General features: G+C 44.2%; 1 protein-coding gene across 2 annotated transcripts in view; it reads right to left on the bottom strand.

Moving 5' to 3' along the window:
* Window positions 1-20449, bottom strand: part of LOC139568349 (collagen alpha-1(XI) chain-like) — a 93249-nt gene that overhangs the window by 40340 nt on the left and 32460 nt on the right. For both annotated transcript variants that reach the window (XM_071390110.1, XM_071390109.1), the window contains exons 6-20: window positions 20302-20421; window positions 19293-19421; window positions 19072-19119; window positions 18837-18878; window positions 14052-14114; window positions 13513-13587; window positions 11380-11463; window positions 6218-6274; window positions 6027-6080; window positions 4684-4737; window positions 4515-4568; window positions 2001-2054; window positions 1715-1768; window positions 1541-1585; window positions 1344-1397 (exon numbers count right to left, since the gene is read on the bottom strand). In XM_071390110.1, coding sequence (XP_071246211.1) covers window positions 1344-1397; window positions 1541-1585; window positions 1715-1768; window positions 2001-2054; window positions 4515-4568; window positions 4684-4737; window positions 6027-6080; window positions 6218-6274; window positions 11380-11463; window positions 13513-13587; window positions 14052-14114; window positions 18837-18878; window positions 19072-19119; window positions 19293-19421; window positions 20302-20421 — 987 coding nt within the window. The remainder of the gene's footprint in view (window positions 1-1343; window positions 1398-1540; window positions 1586-1714; window positions 1769-2000; window positions 2055-4514; window positions 4569-4683; window positions 4738-6026; window positions 6081-6217; window positions 6275-11379; window positions 11464-13512; window positions 13588-14051; window positions 14115-18836; window positions 18879-19071; window positions 19120-19292; window positions 19422-20301; window positions 20422-20449) is intronic.

Genomic DNA, 20449 nt, shown 5'->3' with positions numbered 1-20449 from the left:
GAGGTCATCAGGTCTACAGTATAGTAAGGATGAGGTCATCAGGTCTACAGTATAGTAAGGATGAGGTCTGTAGGTCTACAGTATAGTAAGGATGAGGTCTGTAGGTCTACAGTATAGTAAGGATGAAGTCTGTAGGTCTACAGTGTAGTAAGGATGAAGTCTGTAGGTCTACAGTATAGTAAGGATGAGGTCTGTAGGTCTACAGTATAGTAAGGATGAGGTCTGTAGGTCTACAGTGTAGTAAGGATGAGGTCATCAAGTCTACAGTGTAGTAAGGATGAGGTCATCAGGTCTACAGTATAGTAAGGATGAGATCTGTAGGTCTACAGTATAGTAAGGATGAGGTCTGTAGGTCTAGAGTATAGTAAGGATGAGGTCTTCAGGTCTACAGTATAGTAAGGATGAGGTCATCAGGTCTACAGTATAGTAAGGATGAGGTCATCAGGTCTACAGTATAGTAAGGATGAGGTCATCAGGTCTACAGTATAGTAAGGATGAGGTCATCAGGTGTACAGTATAGTAAGGATGAGGTCTGTAGGTCTACAGTATAGTAAGGATGAGGTCATCAGGTCTACAGTATAGTAAGGATGAGGTCATCAGGTCTACAGTGTAGTAAGGATGAGGTCATCAGGTCTACAGTATAGTAAGGATGAGGTCATCAGGTCTACAGTATAGTAAGGATGAGGTCATCAGGTCTACAGTGTAGTAAGGATGAGGTCATCAGGTCTACAGTGTAGTAAAGATGAGGTCATCAGGTCTACAGTATAGTAAGGATGAGGTCATCAGGTCTACAGTATAGTAAGGATGAGGTCTTCAGGTCTACAGTGTAGTAAGGATGAGGTCATCAGGTCTACAGTATAGTAAGGATGAGGTCATCAGGTCTACAGTGTAGTAAGGATGAGGTCATCAGGTCTACAGTGTAGTAAGGATGAGGTATTTTACTGCGTCCCTAACGGCTACTTGGTCCCTACAGAGTGCATTCATTTTGACCAGGGTCCTGAAGGCACCAAATAGGGAATAAGGTGCCATTTGGTACGATGTCTATTTTCTCAGGCTTGGATGAGGACTAGGATGAGGACTAGGATGAGGACTAGGATGAGGACTAGGATGAGGGGGACTAGGATGAGGACTAGGATGAGGACTAGGATGAGGGGGACTAGGATGAGGGGGACTAGGATTAGGGGGACTAGGATGAGGGGGATGAGGACTTGGATGAGGACTAGGATGAGGGGGACTAGGATGAGGGGGACTAGGATGAGGGGGACTAGGATGAGGGGGAAAGGCTGGAGTTAGATTCAGACTGGTTACGGTCAGAGATAAGGTCAAAGGTGAAAGGTACTCACAGGCTGACCTGTAGGGCCAGTGTGACCTCTGGGTCCGTTCAACCCTCTGGAACCCTGGAGGTCAAAGATCAAAGGTTTTACGATCACACAGCAATCAATGATAACCAATCAATAGTCCATTTCCAGTGTGTGCGTGATTGCGTGTGTGTGTGTGCGAGCGTGCGTGTGTGTGTCTGCGAGCGTGCGTGAACACTCACAGCATCACCTGGCTGTCCTCTTGGTCCTGGTTGTCCTTCTGAACCCTAAAACGCACATACAATAAATACACACATGAAACACACACACGTTAATATGTAAAACACACACACGTTAATATGTAAAACACACACACACATAGATATGTAAAACACATACACACACAAACGTCTTACCCTCTCTCCTGACACCCCAAGAGTACCGTGGGGGCCTGGTTTTCCTATCTCCCCCTGAGAAACAGAGAGAGAGAGAGAGAGAAAGGAAGAGAGAGAAAGGGAGAGAGAGAAAGGGAGAGAGAGAAAGTTAGAGAGACAGAGAGAGAGACAGAGAGAGAGAGAGAGAGAGAGAAAGGGAGAGAGAGGAGAGAGAGAGAGAACACATTACATACACAAGACAGGTTAAGAGAATAATCATGACAGTCACGTTATCAAAGATAGAAAGTTGAAACAGACAGTTACTCACCCTGTGTCCCTTGTATCCTGGAAGACCTGGCAAGCCATCAAAACCCCTGTCACCCTGAGAGAGAGAGAGAGAGAGAGAGAGAGAGAGAGAGAGAGAGACAGGGTCGTGGGGTGAGACAGGGATGCAGCTTAAGCCCCACCCTCTTCAACATATATATCAACGAATTGGCGCGGGCACTAGAACAGTCTGCAGCACCCGGTCTCACCCTACTAGAATCCGAAGTCAAATGTCTACTGTTTGCTGATGATCTGGTGCTTCTGTCACCAACCAAGGAGGGCCTACAGCAGCACCTAGATCTTCTGCACAGATTCTGTCAGACCTGGTCCCTGACAGTAAATCTCAGTAAGACCAAAATAATGGTGTTCCAAAAAAGGTCCAGTCACCAGGACCACAAATTCCATCTAGACACCGTTGCCCTAGAGCACACAAAAAACTATACATACCTCGGCCTAAACATCAGCACCACAGGTAACTTCCACAAAGCTGTGAACGATCTGAGAGACAAGGCAAGAAGGGCCTTCTATGCCATCAAAAGGAACATAAATTTCAACATACCAATTAGGATCTGGCTAAAAATACTTGAATCAGTCATAGAGCCCATTGCCCTTTATGGTTGTGAGGTCTGGGGTCCGCTCACCAACCAAGATTTCACAAAATGGGACAAACACCAAATTGAGACTCTGCATGCAGAATTCTGCAAAAATATCCTCCGTGTACAACGTAGAACACCAAATAATGCATGCAGAGCAGAATTAGGCCGATACCCACTAATTATCAAAATCCAGAAAAGAGCCGTTAAATTCTACAACCACCTAAAAGGAAGCGATTCCCAAACCTTCCATAACAAAGCCATCACCTACAGAGAGATGAACCTGGAGAAGAGTCCCCTAAGCAAGCTGGTCCTAGGGCTCTGTTCACAAACACAAACACACCCCACAGAGCCCCAGGACAACAGCACAATTAGACCCAACCAAATCATGAGAAAACAAAAAGATAATTACTTGACACATTGGAAAGAATTAACAAAAAAACAGAGCAAACTAGAATGCTATTTGGCCCTAAACAGAGAGTACACAGTGGCAGAATACCTGACCACTGTGACTGACCCAAACTTAAGGAAAGCTTTGACTATGTACAGACTCAGTGAGCATAGCCTTGCTATTGAGAAAGGCCGCCGTAGGCAGACATGGCTCTCAAGAGAAGACAGGCTATGTGCACACTGCCCACAAAATGAGGTGGAAACTGAGCTGCACTTCCTAACCTCCTGCCCAATGTATGACCATATTAGAGAGACATATTTCCCTCAGATTACACAGATCCACAAAGAATTCGAAAACAAATCCAATTTTGATAAACTCCCATATCTACTGGGTGAAATTCCACAGTGTGCCATCACAGCAGCAAGATTTGTGACCTGTTGCCACAAGAAAAGGGCAACCAGTGAAGAACAAACACCACTGTAAATACAACCCATATTTATGTTTATTTATTTTAACTTGTGTGCTTTAACCATTTGTACATTGTTACAACACTGCATATATATAATATGACATTTGTAATGTCTTTATTGTTTTGAAACTTCTGTATGTGTAATGTTTACTGTTCATTTTTATTGTTTATTTGACTTTTGTATATTACCTACCTCACTTGCTTTGGCAATGTTAACACATGTTTCCCATGCCAATAAAGCCCCTTGAATTGAAAATTGAATTGAGAGAGAGAGAGAGAGAGAGAGAGAGAACAGAGAGAACAGAGAGAACAGAGAGAACAGGAGAGAGAACAGAGAGAGAGACCAGAGAGAGAACAGAGAGAGAGAACAGAGAGAACAAAGAGAGAGAACAGAGAGAACAGAGAGAGAGAACAGAGAGAGAGAACAGAGAGAGAGAAGAGAGAACAGAGAAAACAGAGAGAACAGAGAGAAAGAGAACAGAGAGAGAACAAAGAGAGAGAACAGAGAGAACAGAGAGAAAACAGAGAGAACAGAGAGAGAACAGAGAGAACAGAGAGAGAGAGAGAACAGAGAGAACAGAGAGAGAGAACAGAGAGAACAGAGAGAGAGAGAGAACAGAGAGAGAGAACAGAGAGAGAGAGAACAGAGAGAGAGAACAGAGAGATAACAGAGAGAGAGAGAACAGAGAGAGAACAGAGAGAACAGAGAGAGAGAGAGAACAGAGAGAGAGAACAGAGAGAGAACAGAGAGAACAGAGAGAGAGAACAGAGAGATAGAACAGAGAGAGAGAACAGAGAGAACAGAGAGAGAGAACAGAGAGAACAAAGATAACAAAGAGAGAGAACAGAGAGAGAGAACAAAGAGAACAGAGAGAACAGAGAGAGAGAACAGAGAGAACAGAGAGAGGGTTATTCCCTCAGACTATCCCGTTCATAGGAACAGTTGCAGAAGTTAGTGAGTTTGAAGGAGAGCTGGATAGGGTTTATATACATACTGTATAGTCAGCATGGAGAATAAGATACAGTAAGCCAATCAGAGTTGATCTAGGTACTATCCTCCCTCACCTTTCCACCGGTCTCACCCGGAGCACCCCTGTTCCCATCCGTCCCAGCTCGACCCTGGAACACACACACATGTTATGGTGTTGTTTGCATACGAATGTGACGTACTGAAATAGTATTTAAAATGTCAATGTGTACACTGAACAGTCTTGTTAGACAGACAGAGTCTCACCCTCTTCCCTGACTTTCCATTCGTCCCTGGTTGGCCCATAATACCTCTAGAACCCTGTGGGGGGGAGAGAGAGAGAGAGAGAGAGAGGGAGAGGGAGGTGGAGAGAGAGGGAGAGCGAGAGAGGGGGGGGTCGAGAGATAGTGAGACATAAGGTAGAGATGACCATAAACTGTCACCCAATCAGACAGGTAGCTGTGTGTTGTCATGACTCTAATCAGACAGGTAGCTGTGTGTTGTCATGACTCTAATCAGACAGGTAGCTGTGTGTTGTCATGACTCTAATCAGACAGGTAGCTGTGTGTTGTCATGACTCTAATCAGACAGGTAGCTGTGTGTTGTCATGACTCTAATCAGACAGGTAGCTGTGTGTTGTCATGACTCTAATCAGACAGGTAGCTGTGTGTTGTCATGACTCTAATCAGACAGGTAGCTGTGTGTTGTCATGACTCTAATCAGACAGGTAGCTGTGTGTTGTCATGACTCTAATCAGACAGGTAGCTGTGTGTTGTCATGACTCTAATCAGACATGTAGCTGTGTGTTGTCATGACTCTAATCAGACAGGTAGCTGTGTGTTGTCATGACTCTAATCAGACAGGTAGCTGTGTGTTGTCATGACTCCAATCAGACAGGTAGCTGTGTGTTGTCATGACTCTAATCAGACAGGTAGCTATGTGTTGTCATGACTCTAATCAGACAGGTAGCTGTGTGTTGTCATGACTCTAATCAGACAGGTAGCTATGTGTTGTCATGACTCTAATCAGACAGGTAGCTGTGTGTTGTCATGACTCCAATCAGACAGGTAGCTGTGTGTTGTCATGACTCTAATCAGACAGGTAGCTATGTGTTGTCATGACTCTAATCAGACAGGTAGCTGTGTGTTGTCATGACTCTAATCAGACAGGTAGCTGTGTGTTGTCATGACTCTAATCAGACAGGTAGCTGTGTGTTGTCATGACTCTAATCAGACATGTAGCTGTGTGTTGTCATGACTCTAATCAGACAGGTAGCTATGTGTTGTCATGACTCTAATCAGACAGGTAGCTGTGTGTTGTCATGACTCTAATCAGACATGTAGCTGTGTGTTGTCATGACTCTAATCAGACAGGTAGCTATGTGTTGTCATGACTCTAATCAGACAGGTAGCTGTGTGTTGTCATGACTCTAATCAGACAGGTAGCTATGTGTTGTCATGACTCTAATCAGACAGGTAGCTATGTGTTGTCATGACTCTAATCAGACAGGTAGCTGTGTGTTGTCATGACTCTAATCAGACATGTAGCTGTGTGTTGTCATGACTCTAATCAGACAGGTAGCTGTGTGTCGTCATGGCATTATGACTTACCGCTGGTCCCATCTCCCCGGCCACTCCCTTCAGCCCCGAAGGACCCGGGTTACCCTGGAAACAGAGAGGTCAGAGGTTAAATCAGGAGCAAGCTTGCAAGCTTTTTCTCCAACCTTAGCATTTCCCATAGGAAAGCATGTCACAGTTTGCCACCATGCTAACACCAGCTGGGCATGGACATGTATCCTCACCAGCGGTCCAGAACGTCCCATAAGGCCTAATGGTCCAGGTGGTCCCTTCATAGACAACTGGAGAGAGAGAGAGAGAGAGAGAGAGAGAGAGAGAGAGAGAGAGAGAGAGAGAGAGAGAGAGAGAGAGAGAGAGAGAGAGAGAGAGAGACAGAGAGAGACACAGAGAGACAGAGAGAGACAGAGAGAGACGTTAGAGAACTGTGAACTGCCTCAAGCCTGGAGGCTGGGAACTCCTCAAAGGGAGTGAAGTCTAACACATTGGTTGTTCCCTACAGTATAACAGTACCAGTGGTCACATTCATGTCACATATGGTCATCACTGTGGTCTGCTGTAGCAGTATGGTTATGTTATGGTTATATTATGGTTATATTTGGTCATCACTGTGGTCTGCTGTAACAGTATGGTTATATATGGTTATATTATGGTTATATATGGTCATCGCTGTGGTCTGCTGTAACAGTATGGTTATATTATGGTTATATTATGGTTATATTTGGTCATCACTGTGGTCTGCTGTAACAGTATGGTTATATATGGTTATATTATGGTTATATTTGGTCATCGCTGTGGTCTGCTGTAAGAGTATGGTTATATTATGGTTAAATTATGGTTATATATGGTCATCACTGTGGTCTGCAGTAATAGTATGGTAACGTTATGGTTATATATGGTCATCACTGTGGTCTGCTGTAACAATACGTTCAAATATATGTTGCTGTCTTTACCTTGGTCTGGTGTAACAGTATGGTGATGTTGCTGTCTTTACCTTGGTCTGGTGTAACAGTATGGTGATGTAGCTGTCTTTACCGTGGTCTGGTGTAACAGTATGGTGATGTTGCTGTCTTTACCTTGGTCTGGTGTAACAGTATGGTGATGTTGCTATCTTTACCATGGTCTGGTGTAACAGTATGGTGATGTTACTGTCTTTACCTTGGTCTGGTGTAACAGTATGGAGATGTTGCTGTCTTTACCTTGGTCTGGTGTAACAGTATGGTGATGTTACGGTGATGTTGCTGTCTTTACCTTGGTCTGGTGTAACAGTATGGTGATGTTACGGTGATGTTGCTGTCTTTACCTTGGTCTGGTGTAACAGTATGGTGATGTTATGGTGATGTTGCTGTCTTTACCTTGGTCTGGTGTAACAGTATGGTGATGTTGCTGTCTTTACCGTGGTCTGGTGTAACAGTATGGTGATGTTGCTGTCTTTACCTTGGTCTGGTGTAACAGTATGTTGATGTTATGGTGATGTTGCTGTCTTTACCTTGGTCTGGTGTAACAGTATGGTGATGTTACGGTGATGTTGCTGTCTTTACCTTGGTCTGGTGTAACAGTATGGTGATGTTATGGTGATGTTGCTGTCTTTACCTTGGTCTGGTGTAACAGTATGGTGATGTTGCTGTCTTTACCTTGGTCTGGTGTAACAGTATGGTGATGTTATGGTGATGTTGCTGTCTTTACCTTGGTCTGGTGTAACAGTATGTTGATGTTGCTGTCTTTACCTTGGTCTGGTGTAACAGTATGGTGATGTTACGGTGATGTTGCTGTCTTTACCTTGGTCTGGTGTAACAGTATGTTGATGTTATGGTGATGTTGCTGTCTTTACCTTGGTCTGGTGTAACAGTATGGTGATGTTGCTGTCTTTACCTTGGTCTGGTGTAACAGTATGGTGATGTTATGGTGATGTTGCTGTCTTTACCTTGGTCTGGTGTAACAGTATGGTGATGTTGCTGTCTTTACCTTGGTCTGGTGTAACAGTATGGTGATGTTGCTGTCTTTACCTTGGTCTGGTGTAACAGTATGTTGATGTTATGGTGATGTTGCTGTCTTTACCTTGGTCTGCTGTAACAGTATGGTGATGTTGCTGTCTTTACCTTGGTCTGGTGTAACAGTATGGTGATGTAGCTGTCTTTACCTTGGTCTGGTGTAACAGTATGGTGATGTTACGGTGATGTAGCTGTCTTTACCTTGGTCTGGTGTAACAGTATGGTGATGTTGCTGTCTTTACCTTGGTCTGGTGTAACAGTATGGTGATGTTACGGTGATGTAGCTGTCTTTACCTTGGTCTGGTGTAACAGTATGGTGATGTTGCTGTCTTTACCTTGGTCTGGTGTAACAGTATGGTGATGTTATGGTGATGTTGCTGTCTTTACCTTGGTCTGGTGTAACAGTATGGTGATGTTGCTGTCTTTACCTTGGTCTGGTGTAACAGTATGGTGATGTTGCTGTCTTTACCTTGGTCTGGTGTAACAGTATGTTGATGTTATGGTGATGTTGCTGTCTTTACCTTGGTCTGTTGTAACAGTATGGTGATGTTGCTGTCTTTACCTTGGTCTGGTGTAACAGTATGGTGATGTAGCTGTCTTTACCTTGGTCTGGTGTAACAGTATGGTGATGTTACGGTGATGTAGCTGTCTTTACCTTGGTCTGGTGTAACAGTATGGTGATGTTGCTGTCTTTACCTTGGTGTGGTGTAACAGTATGGTGATGTTGCTGTCTTTACCTTGGTCTGGTGTAACAGTATGGTGATGTTACGGTGATGTAGCTGTCTTTACCTTGGTCTGGTGTAACAGTATGGTGATGTTGCTGTCTTTACCTTGGTCTGGTGTAACAGTATGGTGATGTTGCTGTCTTTACCTTGGTCTGGTGTAACAGTATGGTGATGTTGCTGTCTTTACCTTGGTCTGGTGTAACAGTATGGTGATGTTGCTGTCTTTACCTTGGTCTGGTGTAACAGTATGGTGATGTTACGGTGATGTTGCTGTCTTTACCTTGGTCTGGTGTAACAGTATGGTGATGTTGCTGTCTTTACCTTGGTGTGGTGTAACAGTATGGTGATGTTGCTGTCTTTACCTTGGTCTGGTGTAACAGTATGGTGATGTTACGGTGATGTAGCTGTCTTTACCTTGGTCTGGTGTAACAGTATGGTGATGTTGCTGTCTTTACATTGGTCTGGTGTAACAGTATGGTGATGTTGCTGTCTTTACCTTGGTCTGGTGTAACAGTATGGTGATGTTGCTGTCTTTACCTTGGTCTGGTGTAACAGTATGGTGATGTTGCTGTCTTTACCTTGGTCTGGTGTAACAGTATGGAGATGTTGCTGTCTTTACCGTGGTCTGGTGTAACAGTATGGTGATGTTATGGTGATGTTGCTGTCTTTACCTTGGTCTGGTGTAACAGTATGGTGATGTTGCTGTCTTTACCGTGGTCTGGTGTAACAGTATGGTGATGTTATGGTGATGTTGCTGTCTTTACCTTGGTCTGGTGTAACAGTATGTTGATGTTATGGTGATGTAGCTGTCTTTACCTTGGTCTGGTGTAACAGTATGGGGATGTTGCTGTCTTTACCTTGGTCTGGTGTAACAGTATGGTGATGTTATGGTGATGTAGCTGTCTTTACCTTGGTCTGGTGTAACAGTATGGTGATGTTGCTGTCTTTACCTTGGTCTGGTGTAACAGTATGTTGATGTTATGGTGATGTTGCTGTCTTTACCTTGGTCTGGTGTAACAGTATGGTGATGTTATGGTGATGTTGCTGTCTTTACCTTGGTCTGGTGTAACAGTATGGTGATGTTGCTGTCTTTACCTTGGTCTGGTGTAACAGTATGGTGATGTTACGGTGATGTAGCTGTCTTTACCTTGGTCTGGTGTAACAGTATGGTGATGTTGCTGTCTTTACCTTGGTCTGGTGTAACAGTATGGTGATGTTATGGTGATGTTGCTGTCTTTACCTTGGTCTGGTGTAACAGTATGGTGATGTTGCTGTCTTTACCTTGGTCTGGTGTAACAGTATGGTGATGTTGCTGTCTTTACCTTGGTCTGGTGTAACAGTATGTTGATGTTATGGTGATGTTGCTGTCTTTACCTTGGTCTGCTGTAACAGTATGGTGATGTTGCTGTCTTTACCTTGGTCTGGTGTAACAGTATGGTGATGTAGCTGTCTTTACCTTGGTCTGGTGTAACAGTATGGTGATGTTACGGTGATGTAGCTGTCTTTACCTTGGTCTGGTGTAACAGTATGGTGATGTTGCTGTCTTTACCTTGGTGTGGTGTAACAGTATGGTGATGTTGCTGTCTTTACCTTGGTCTGGTGTAACAGTATGGTGATGTTACGGTGATGTAGCTGTCTTTACCTTGGTCTGGTGTAACAGTATGGTGATGTTGCTGTCTTTACCTTGGTCTGGTGTAACAGTATGGTGATGTTGCTGTCTTTACCTTGGTCTGGTGTAACAGTATGGTGATGTTGCTGTCTTTACCTTGGTCTGGTGTAACAGTATGGTGATGTTGCTGTCTTTACCTTGGTCTGGTGTAACAGTATGGTGATGTTACGGTGATGTTGCTGTCTTTACCTTGGTCTGGTGTAACAGTATGGTGATGTTGCTGTCTTTACCTTGGTGTGGTGTAACAGTATGGTGATGTTGCTGTCTTTACCTTGGTCTGGTGTAACAGTATGGTGATGTTACGGTGATGTAGCTGTCTTTACCTTGGTCTGGTGTAACAGTATGGTGATGTTGCTGTCTTTACCTTGGTCTGGTGTAACAGTATGGTGATGTTGCTGTCTTTACCTTGGTCTGGTGTAACAGTATGGTGATGTTGCTGTCTTTACCTTGGTCTGGTGTAACAGTATGGTGATGTTGCTGTCTTTACCTTGGTCTGGTGTAACAGTATGGAGATGTTGCTGTCTTTACCGTGGTCTGGTGTAACAGTATGGTGATGTTATGGTGATGTTGCTGTCTTTACCTTGGTCTGGTGTAACAGTATGGTGATGTTGCTGTCTTTACCGTGGTCTGGTGTAACAGTATGGTGATGTTATGGTGATGTTGCTGTCTTTACCTTGGTCTGGTGTAACAGTATGTTGATGTTATGGTGATGTAGCTGTCTTTACCTTGGTCTGGTGTAACAGTATGGTGATGTTGCTGTCTTTACCTTGGTCTGGTGTAACAGTATGGTGATGTTATGGTGATGTAGCTGTCTTTACCTTGGTCTGGTGTAACAGTATGGTGATGTTGCTGTCTTTACCTTGGTCTGGTGTAACAGTATGTTGATGTTATGGTGATGTTGCTGTCTTTACCTTGGTCTGGTGTAACAGTATGGTGATGTTATGGTGATGTTGCTGTCTTTACCTTGGTCTGGTGTAACAGTATGGAGATGTTGCTGTCTTTACCTTGGTCTGTTGTAGGATGGCCTGGGCTTGAGCCTCCTGGGCTGATATCACTGGTCCTGTTAGTTGGATTCCACCTGCCTGGAACTACACACACACAACACACACACACACACATACATCTGTTAGTGGGTCTCCATCTCTTTGGAACTAAAGACATAATGCAGACTTTTACATGGGTGGCAGGTAGCCTAGTGGCTAGAGACACGTAGCCTAGTTGTTAGAGGCAGGTAGCCTAGTGGCTAGAGACAGGTAACCTAGTTGTTAGAGGAAGGTATCCTAGTGGTTAGAGGCAGGTAGCCTAGTGATTAGAGACAGGTAGCCTAGTGGTTAGAGACAGGTAGTCTAGTGGTTAGAGACAGGTAGCCTAGTGGTTAGAGACAGGTAGACTAGTGGTTAGAGGCAGGTAGCCTAGTGGTTAGAGACAGGTAGCCTAGTGGTTAGAGACAGGTAGTCTAGTGGTTAGAGGCAGGTAACCTAGTGGTTAGAGGCAGGTAGCCTAGTGATTAGAGACAGGTAGCCTAGTGGTTAGAGACAGGTAGTCTAGTGGTTAGAGGCAGGTAACCTAGTGGTTAGCGGCAGGTAGCCTAGTGGTTAGAGGCAGGTAGCCTAGTGGTTAGAGGCAGGTAGCCTAGTGGTTAGAGGCAGGTAGTCTAGTGGTTAGAGACAGGTAGCCTAGTGGTTAGAGACAGGTAGCCTAGTGGTTAGAGACAGGTAGTCTAGTGGTTAGAGACAGGTAGCCTAGTGGTTAGAGACAGGTAGCCTAGTGGGTTGAGGCAGGCAGCCTAGTGGTTAGAGACAGGTAGCCTAGTGGTTAGAGACAGGTAGTCTAGTGGTTAGAGGCAGGTAGCCTAGTTGTTAGAGACAGGTAGCCTATAGGTTAGAGACAGGTAGCCTAGTGGTTAGAGACAGGTAGTCTAGTGGTTAGAGACAGGTAGTCTAGTGGTTAGAGACAAGTAGTCTAGTGGTTAGAGACAGGTAGCCTAGTGGTTAGAGACAGGTAGCCTTGTGGTTAGAGGCAGGTAACCTAGTGGTTGGAGACAGGTAGACAAGTGGTTAGAGACAGATACCTAGTGGTTAGAGACAGGTAGCCTAGTGGTTAGAGGCAGGTAGCCTAGTGGTTAGAGGCAGGTAGCCTAGTGGTTAGAGGCAGGTAGCCTAGTGGTTAGAGGCAGGTAGCCTAGTGGTTAGAGGCAGGTAGCCTAGTGGTTAGAGACAGGTAGCCTAGTGGTTAGAGACAGGTAGCCTAGTGGTTAGAGACAGGTAGCCTAGTGGTTAGAGACAGGTAGCCTAGTGGTTAGAGACAGGTAGCCTAGTGGGTTGAGGCAGGTATCCTAGTGGTTAGAGACAGGTAGTCTAGTGGTTAGAGGCAGGTAGCCTAGTGGTTAGAGACAGGTAGCCTAGTGGTTAGAGACAGGTAGCCTAGTGGTTAGAGACAGGTAGTCTAGTGGTTAGAGACAGGTAGTCTAGTGGTTAGAGACAGGTAGTCTAGTGGTTAGAGACAGGTAGCCTAGTGTTTAGAGACAGGTAGCCTTGTGGTTAGAGGCAGGTAACCTAGTGGTTGGAGACAGGTAGACTAGTGGTTAGAGACAGATACCTAGTGGTTAGAGACAGGTAGCCTAGTGGTTAGAGACAGGTAGCCTAGTGGTTAGAGACAGGTAGCCTAGTGGTTAGAGGCAGGTAGCCTAGTGGTTAGAGACAGGTAGTCTAGTGGTTAGAGACAGGTAGCCTAGTGGTTAGAGACAGGTAGCCTAGTGGTTAGAGCATTGGGCCAGTAAGTGCAAGGTTTCTAGATCGAATCCTTGAGCTGACAACGTAAACAATCAGTCGTTCTGCCCCTGAACAAGGCAGTTAACCCACTGTTCCGCGGTAGGCCGTCATTGTAAATAAGAATTTGTTCTTAATGTCCTTAACTGAATTGCCTAGTTAAACAAAGGTTAAATATAAAAAGTATTGTTCTCAGTCGTCGGCTGCTGACCGGGCTCCTGGAGGTCCAGATAGCTGCTAGTTGTCAGTCTTATTTAGAAACCAGGTGTGTATTCAACAAGGGTTGTGTTTGCGGCAAACATGTTAGTAACAATTTCAGGTGAACGATTTCGAATGAACATTCCAAAACGTTACGGTGTGTGTTCTTACCGGAACAATGAGGATGTTCCCTGGAGGACCTGGTATCCCATCAGCCCCGTTGAGACCCGGCCGGCCTGCAGGACCCTGAGGAAGGGAGGGGAGGAAGGAGGATGGAGATCATTATGATGATGAAGAATGACATTTACTTCCTGAATTGGAAAAACCTGAAATGATTGTAGTCCCGGGCAGACAGACAGACAGACAGACAGACAGACAGACAGACAGACAGACAGACAGACAGACAGACAGACAGACAGACAGACAGACAGACAGACAGACAGACAGACAGACAGACAGAGAGAGAGAGAGAGAGAGAGAGAGAGAGAGAGAGAGAGAGAGAGAGAGAGAGAGAGAGAAAAACTGATACAATGTATGGTGTGTTTCATGTGTTCATCTGAAAGTGTGTGTTTTGAGAGATAGATGGTGAAAATGTGTGGGAGAGACAGAAAGTGTGTGTTTTGAGAGACAGATGGTGAAAATGAGTGAGAGAGACAGAAGGTGTTTGTGTTGACATGTGTTTGAGACAGAGAGTGTATGTTGTAACTCACCAGTTCTCCTAGGTCTCCTTGAGGTCCTACCAGTCCCGTGGGCCCCTGGAGTCCTGGTTCTCCCTGGAGAGAGGACACAGTACAGTACACAGTACAGGACACAGTACAGTACACAGTACAGGACACAGTACAGTACACAGTACAGGACACCGTACAGGACACAGTACAGTACACCGTACAGGACACCGTACAGGACACAGTACAGTACACCGTACAGGACACCGTACAGGACACAGTACAGTGCACCGTACAGGACACCGTACAGGACACAGTACAGTACAGAGTACAGTGTAGTGTTTCTTAATCCTGGTCCTGGGGACCCAAAAAGGTGAATATTTAAGTTTTTGCCACATCACTATACAGCTGATTCCACTAGTCAACACATCATCAAACCTTTGGTTAGTGGAATCAGGTGTAAAGTGATGTAGCAAAAACAAAAATATTCACCTTTTTTGGGTCCCCAGGACCAGGATGAAGAAACACTGAAACTGAACTCATGAAACACAACCGGTGTAGTGGAGAAACTGAACTAATGAAACACAACTGGTGTAGTGGAGAAACTGAACTAATGAAACACAACCGGTGTAGTGGAGAAACTGAACTAATGAAACACAACTGGTGTAGTGGAGAAACTGAACTAATGAAACACAACTGGTGTAGTGGAGAAACTGAACTAATGAAACACAACTGGTGTAGTGGAGAAACTGAACTAATGAAACACAACTGGTGTAGTGGAGAAACTGAACTAATGAAACACAACTGGTGTAGTGGATAAACTAAACTAATGAAACACAACTGGTGTAGTGGAGAAACTGAACTAATGAAACACAACTGGTGTAGTGGAGAAACTGAACTAATGAAACACAACTGGTGTAGTGGAGAAACTGAACTAATGAAACACAACCGGTGTAGTGGAGAAACTGAACTAATGAAACACAACCGGTGTAGTGGAGAGAGAAAATGAACTAATGAAACACAACTGGTGTAGTGGAGAAACTGAACTAATGAAACACAACCGGTGTAGTGGAGAAACTGAACTAATGAAACACAACCGGTGTAGTGGAGAAACTGAACTAATGAAACACAACTGGTGTAGTGGAGAAACTAAACTAATGAAACACAACTGGTGTAGTGGAGAAACTGAACTAATGAAACACAACCGGTGTAGTGGAGAAACTAAACTAATGAAACACAACTGGTGTAGTGGAGAAACTGAACTAATGAAACACAACTGGTGTAGTGGAGAAACTGAACTAATGAAACACAACCGGTGTAGTGGAGAAACTGAACTAATGAAACACAACTGGTGTAGTGGAGAAATTAAACTAATGAAACACAACTGGTGTAGTGGAGAAACTGAACTAATGAAACACAACTGGTGTAGTGGAGAAACTGAACTAATGAAACACAACTGGTGTAGTGGAGAAACTGAACTAATGAAACACAACCGGTGTAGTGGAGAAACTGAACTAATGAAACACAACCGGTGTAGTGGAGAGAGAAACTGAACTAATGAAACACAACTGGTGTAGTGGAGAAACTGAACTAATGAAACACAACCGGTGTAGTGGAGAAACTGAACTAATGAAACACAACTGGTGTAGTGGAGAAACTAAACTAATGAAACACAACCGGTGTAGTGGAGAAACTGAACCAATGAAACACAACTGGTGTAGTGGAGAGAGAAACTGAACCAATGAAACACAACTGGTGTAGTGGAGAGAGAAACTGAACCAATGAAACACAACTGGTGTAGTGGAGAAACTGAACTAATGAAACACAACTGGTGTAGTGGAAAACTGAACTAATGAAACACAACCGGTGTAGTGGAGAAACTGAACTAATGAAACACAACTGGTGTAGTGGAGAAACTGAACTAATGAAACACAACTGGTGTAGTGGAGAAACTGAACTAATGAAACACAACTGGTGTAGTGGAGAGGGAAACTGAACCAATGAAACACAACTGATGTAGTGGAGAGAGAAACTGAACCAATGAAACACAAGTGGTGTAGTGGAGAAACTGAACCAATGAAACACAACTGGTGTAGTGGAGAAACTGAACTAATGAAACACAACTGGTGTAGTGGAGAAACTGAACTAATGAAACACAACCGGTGTAGTGGAGAAACTGAACTAATGAAACACAACTGGTGGAGTGGAGAAACTGAACTAATGAAACACAACTGGTGTAGTGGAGAAACTGAACTAATGAAACACAACCGGTGTAGTGGAGAAACTGAACTAATGAAACACAACTGGTGTAGTGGAAAAACTGAACTAATGAAACACAACTGGTGTAGTGGAGAAACTGAACTAATGAAACACAACTGGTGTAGTGGAGAAACTGAACTAATGAAACACAACTGGTGTAGTGGAGAAACTGAACTAATGAAACACAACTGGTGTGGTGGAGAAACTGAACTAATGAAACACAACCGGTGTAGTGGAGAAACTGAACTAATGAAACACAACTGGTGTAGTGGAGAAACTAAACTAATGAAACACAACTGGTGTAGTGGAGAAACTGAACTAATGAAACACAACCGGTGTAGTGGAGAAACTGAACTAATGAAACACAACTGGTGTAGTGGAGAAATTAAACTAATGAAACACAAGCGGTGTAGTGGAGAAACTGAACTAATGAAACACAACCGGTGTAGTGGAGAAACTGAACTAATGAAGCACAACTGGTGTAGTGGAGAAACTAAACTAATGAAACACAACCGGTATAGTGGAGAAACTGAACTAATGAAACACAACTGGTGTAGTGGAGAAACTGAACTAATGAAACACAACCGGTGTAGTGGAGAGAGAAACTGAACCAATGAAACACAACTGGTGGAGTGGAGAGAGAAACTGAACCAATGAAACACAACTGGTGGAGTGGAGAGAGAAACTGAACCAATGAAACACAACTGGTGTAGTGGAGAAACTGAACTAATGAAACACAACTAGTGTAGTGGAGAAACTGAACTAATGAAACACAACCGGTGTAGTGGAGAAACTGAACTAATGAAACACAACTGGTGTAGTGGAGAAACTGAACTAATGAAACACAACTGGTGTAGTGGAGAAACTGATCTAATGAAACACAACCGGTGTAGTGGAGAAACTGAACTAATGAAACACAACTGGTGTAGTGGAGAAACTGAACTAATGAAACACAACTGGTGTAGTGGAGAAACTGAACTAATGAAACACAACTGGTGTAGTGGAGAAACTGAACTAATGAAACACAACTGGTGTAGTGGAGAAACTGAACTAATGAAACACAACCGGTGTAGTGGAGAAACTGAACTAATGAAACACAACTGGTGTAGTGGAGAAACTGAACTAATGAAACACAACCGGTGTAGTGGAGAAACTGAACTAATGAAACACAACTGGTGTAGTGGAGAAACTAAACTAATGAAACACAACTGGTGTAGTGGAGAAACTGAACTAATGAAACACAACTGGTGTAGTGGAGAGAGAAACTGAACTAATGAAACACAACTGGTGTAGTGGAGAAACTGAACTAATGAAACACAACTGGTGTAGTGGAGAAACTGAACTAATGAAACACAACTGGTGTAGTGGAGAAACTGAACTAATGAAACACAACCGGTGTAGTGGAGAAACTGAACTAATGAAACACAACTGGTGTAGTGGAGAAACTGAACTAATGAAACACAACCGGTGTAGTGGAGAAACTGAACTAATGAAACACAACTGGTGTAGTGGAGAAACTGAACTAATGAAACACAACCGGTGTAGTGGAGAAACTGAACTAATGAAACACAACTGGTGTAGTGGAGAAACTGAACTAATGAAACACAACTGGTGTAGTGGAGAAACTGAACTAATGAAACACAACTGGTGTAGTGGAGAGAGAAACTGAACTAATGAAACACAACTGGTGTAGTGGAGAAACTGAACTAATGAAACACAATCGGTGTAGTGGAGAAACTGAACTAATGAAACACAACTGGTGTAGTGGAGAAACTGAACTAATGAAACACAACTGGTTGTAGTGGAGAAACTGAACTAATGAAACACAACTGGTGTAGTGGAGAAACTGAACTAATGAAACACAACTGGGTGACAGAGACAGTATAGAGCAGGGGCTCGAGGGCCACATCGAGATTTTTAAATTTAACGGAGGGACGCATTTTTTGGGGGACCAATTGTTGGTTAAAATCCATTTGTGGGGGCCTCCCGAGTGGCGCAGCAGACTAAAGCACTGCATCGTAGTGCTTGAGGCATCACTCAATCCCAGGCTGTGTCACAGCTGGCCATGACTGGGAGACCCATGAGGCGGTGCACAATTGGTCCAGCGTCGCCCGGGTTAGGAGAGGGTTTGGCAGGCCGAGATTTCCGTGGCCATCTCACTCTAGCGACACCTGTGGCAGGCCGGACGCATGCACACTGACACGGTCGCCAGGTTTCCTCCGACACAGTGGTGTGTCTGGCTTCCGGGTATTGTGGGCATTGTGTCAAGAAGGGCATTGTGTCAAGAAGCAGTGCGGCTTGGCAGGGTCGTGTTTCGGAGGACGCACGGCTCTCGACTTTTGCCTCTCCCGAGTCCTTACAGGAGTTGCAGCGATGGAACAAGACTGTAACTACCAATTGGATACCACGAAAAAGGGGTAAAAAAATCTTTTTTTGACTCGCGGGCCGGATTGAAGTGCCCGGGGGGCCAGTTTGAAGTGCCCGGGGGGCCAGATTGAAGTGCCTAGGGGGTCATACCTTTGCCCCCTCCCTTGGTATAGAGGAATACACTAAATAACACCACTGACTCACCTCTGGTCCTGGAAAACCCCCGGGGCCTGTGATTAAGGTGCTCTGCAAGATGCCAGAGAAAACATGAAATTATTACTAGTGGGTATTTGAAGAGTCAGGGTGTGTGTGTGTGTGTGTGTGTGTGTGTGTGTGTGTGTGTGTGTGTGTGTGTGTGTGTGTGTGTGTGTGTGTGTGTGTGTGTGTGTGTGTGTGTGTGTGTGTGTGTGTGTGTGTGTGTGTGTGTGTGTGTACTTACTGCTCCAAAGTAGGATGGTTCTCCTTTCTCTCCTTTCTCTAGTCTTTCCTGGTGGAGAGGAACACACACACACACACACGCACACACACACACAGAGACAGACACACACACACACAGACACGCACACACACACATCTCTCATTAGAGTAGTTGTTTAGGGTTGAGTCGCTGACAGTTTAGTGTTGAGTCGCTGACAGACAGACAGGCATTGTGAGATGTACCTGTCTGTTCCAGGTCTCCGCCCTCTCCCTCTCAGCCAATCCGTATCGATCTTCAAATTCCTCCTCGTATTCATACTCTCTGACCTCGTACTCATCTGTTTCGTTGTCGTAGTCTTCGTACTCTACAATCTGTCACACACACACACACACACACACACACACACACACACACACACACACACACACACACACACACACACACACACACACACACACACACACACACACACACACACACACACACACACACACACACACACACAGGACAACCCATCATCATCATCATATCCACAGTCAACAGTAGCACAAAGACATTTCAGAATGTAATCTGGAGCTGAACCACTAGAACTAGAACAGTGGTTAGAATTAGAACCACAGAACCACAATGACATTCTAGTTCTCTGATTAGAACTACAGAACCACAATGACATTCTAGTTCTCTGATTATAACTACAGAACCACAATGACATTCTAGTTCTCTGATTATAACTACAGAACCACAATGACATTCTAGTTCTCTGATTAGAACCACAGAACCACAATGACATTCTAGTTCTCTGATTAGAACCACAGAACCACAATGACATTCTAGTTCTCTGATTAGAACTACAGAACCACAATGACATTCTAGTTCTCTGATTAGAACCACAGAACCACAATGACATTCTAGTTCTCTGATTATAACTACAGAACCACAATGACATTCTAGTTCTCTGATTAGAACTACAGAACCACAATGACATTCTAGTTCTCTGATTAGAACTACAGAACCACAATGACATTCTAGTTCTCTGATTAGAATCACAGAACCACAATGACATTCTAGTTCTCTGATTAGAACTACAGAACAGTCCCAGTACTGAGAGAATGAATGGATGGTTGAGATGGAATGCTCAGAGAGAGCAACATTAGACATGGTGTCCAGATCAGTCTTTTTTTCCCAACGTATTGTTTTATTGTTTATCCATCTTTCTGTGTCTGGTCAGGTACTGTGGAAGTCACCTCTCACCTCATACTCTGTGACGTTAGGTCTCACGGTAACCGTGGAGACAGAGAGGTCGTCGTAAAGGTCACTGTAGTCAAACTCATCAAACTCCTCCACCTTCACTCTCCTGGCAGGCTTTGTCTCCTACACACACACACACACACACACACAC

Source organism: Salvelinus alpinus, chromosome 2 (assembly GCF_045679555.1).
Source record: "Salvelinus alpinus chromosome 2, SLU_Salpinus.1, whole genome shotgun sequence".
NCBI lineage: Eukaryota > Metazoa > Chordata > Actinopteri > Salmoniformes > Salmonidae > Salvelinus > Salvelinus alpinus.
This window is presented reverse-complemented; position numbering and strand designations above follow the sequence as displayed.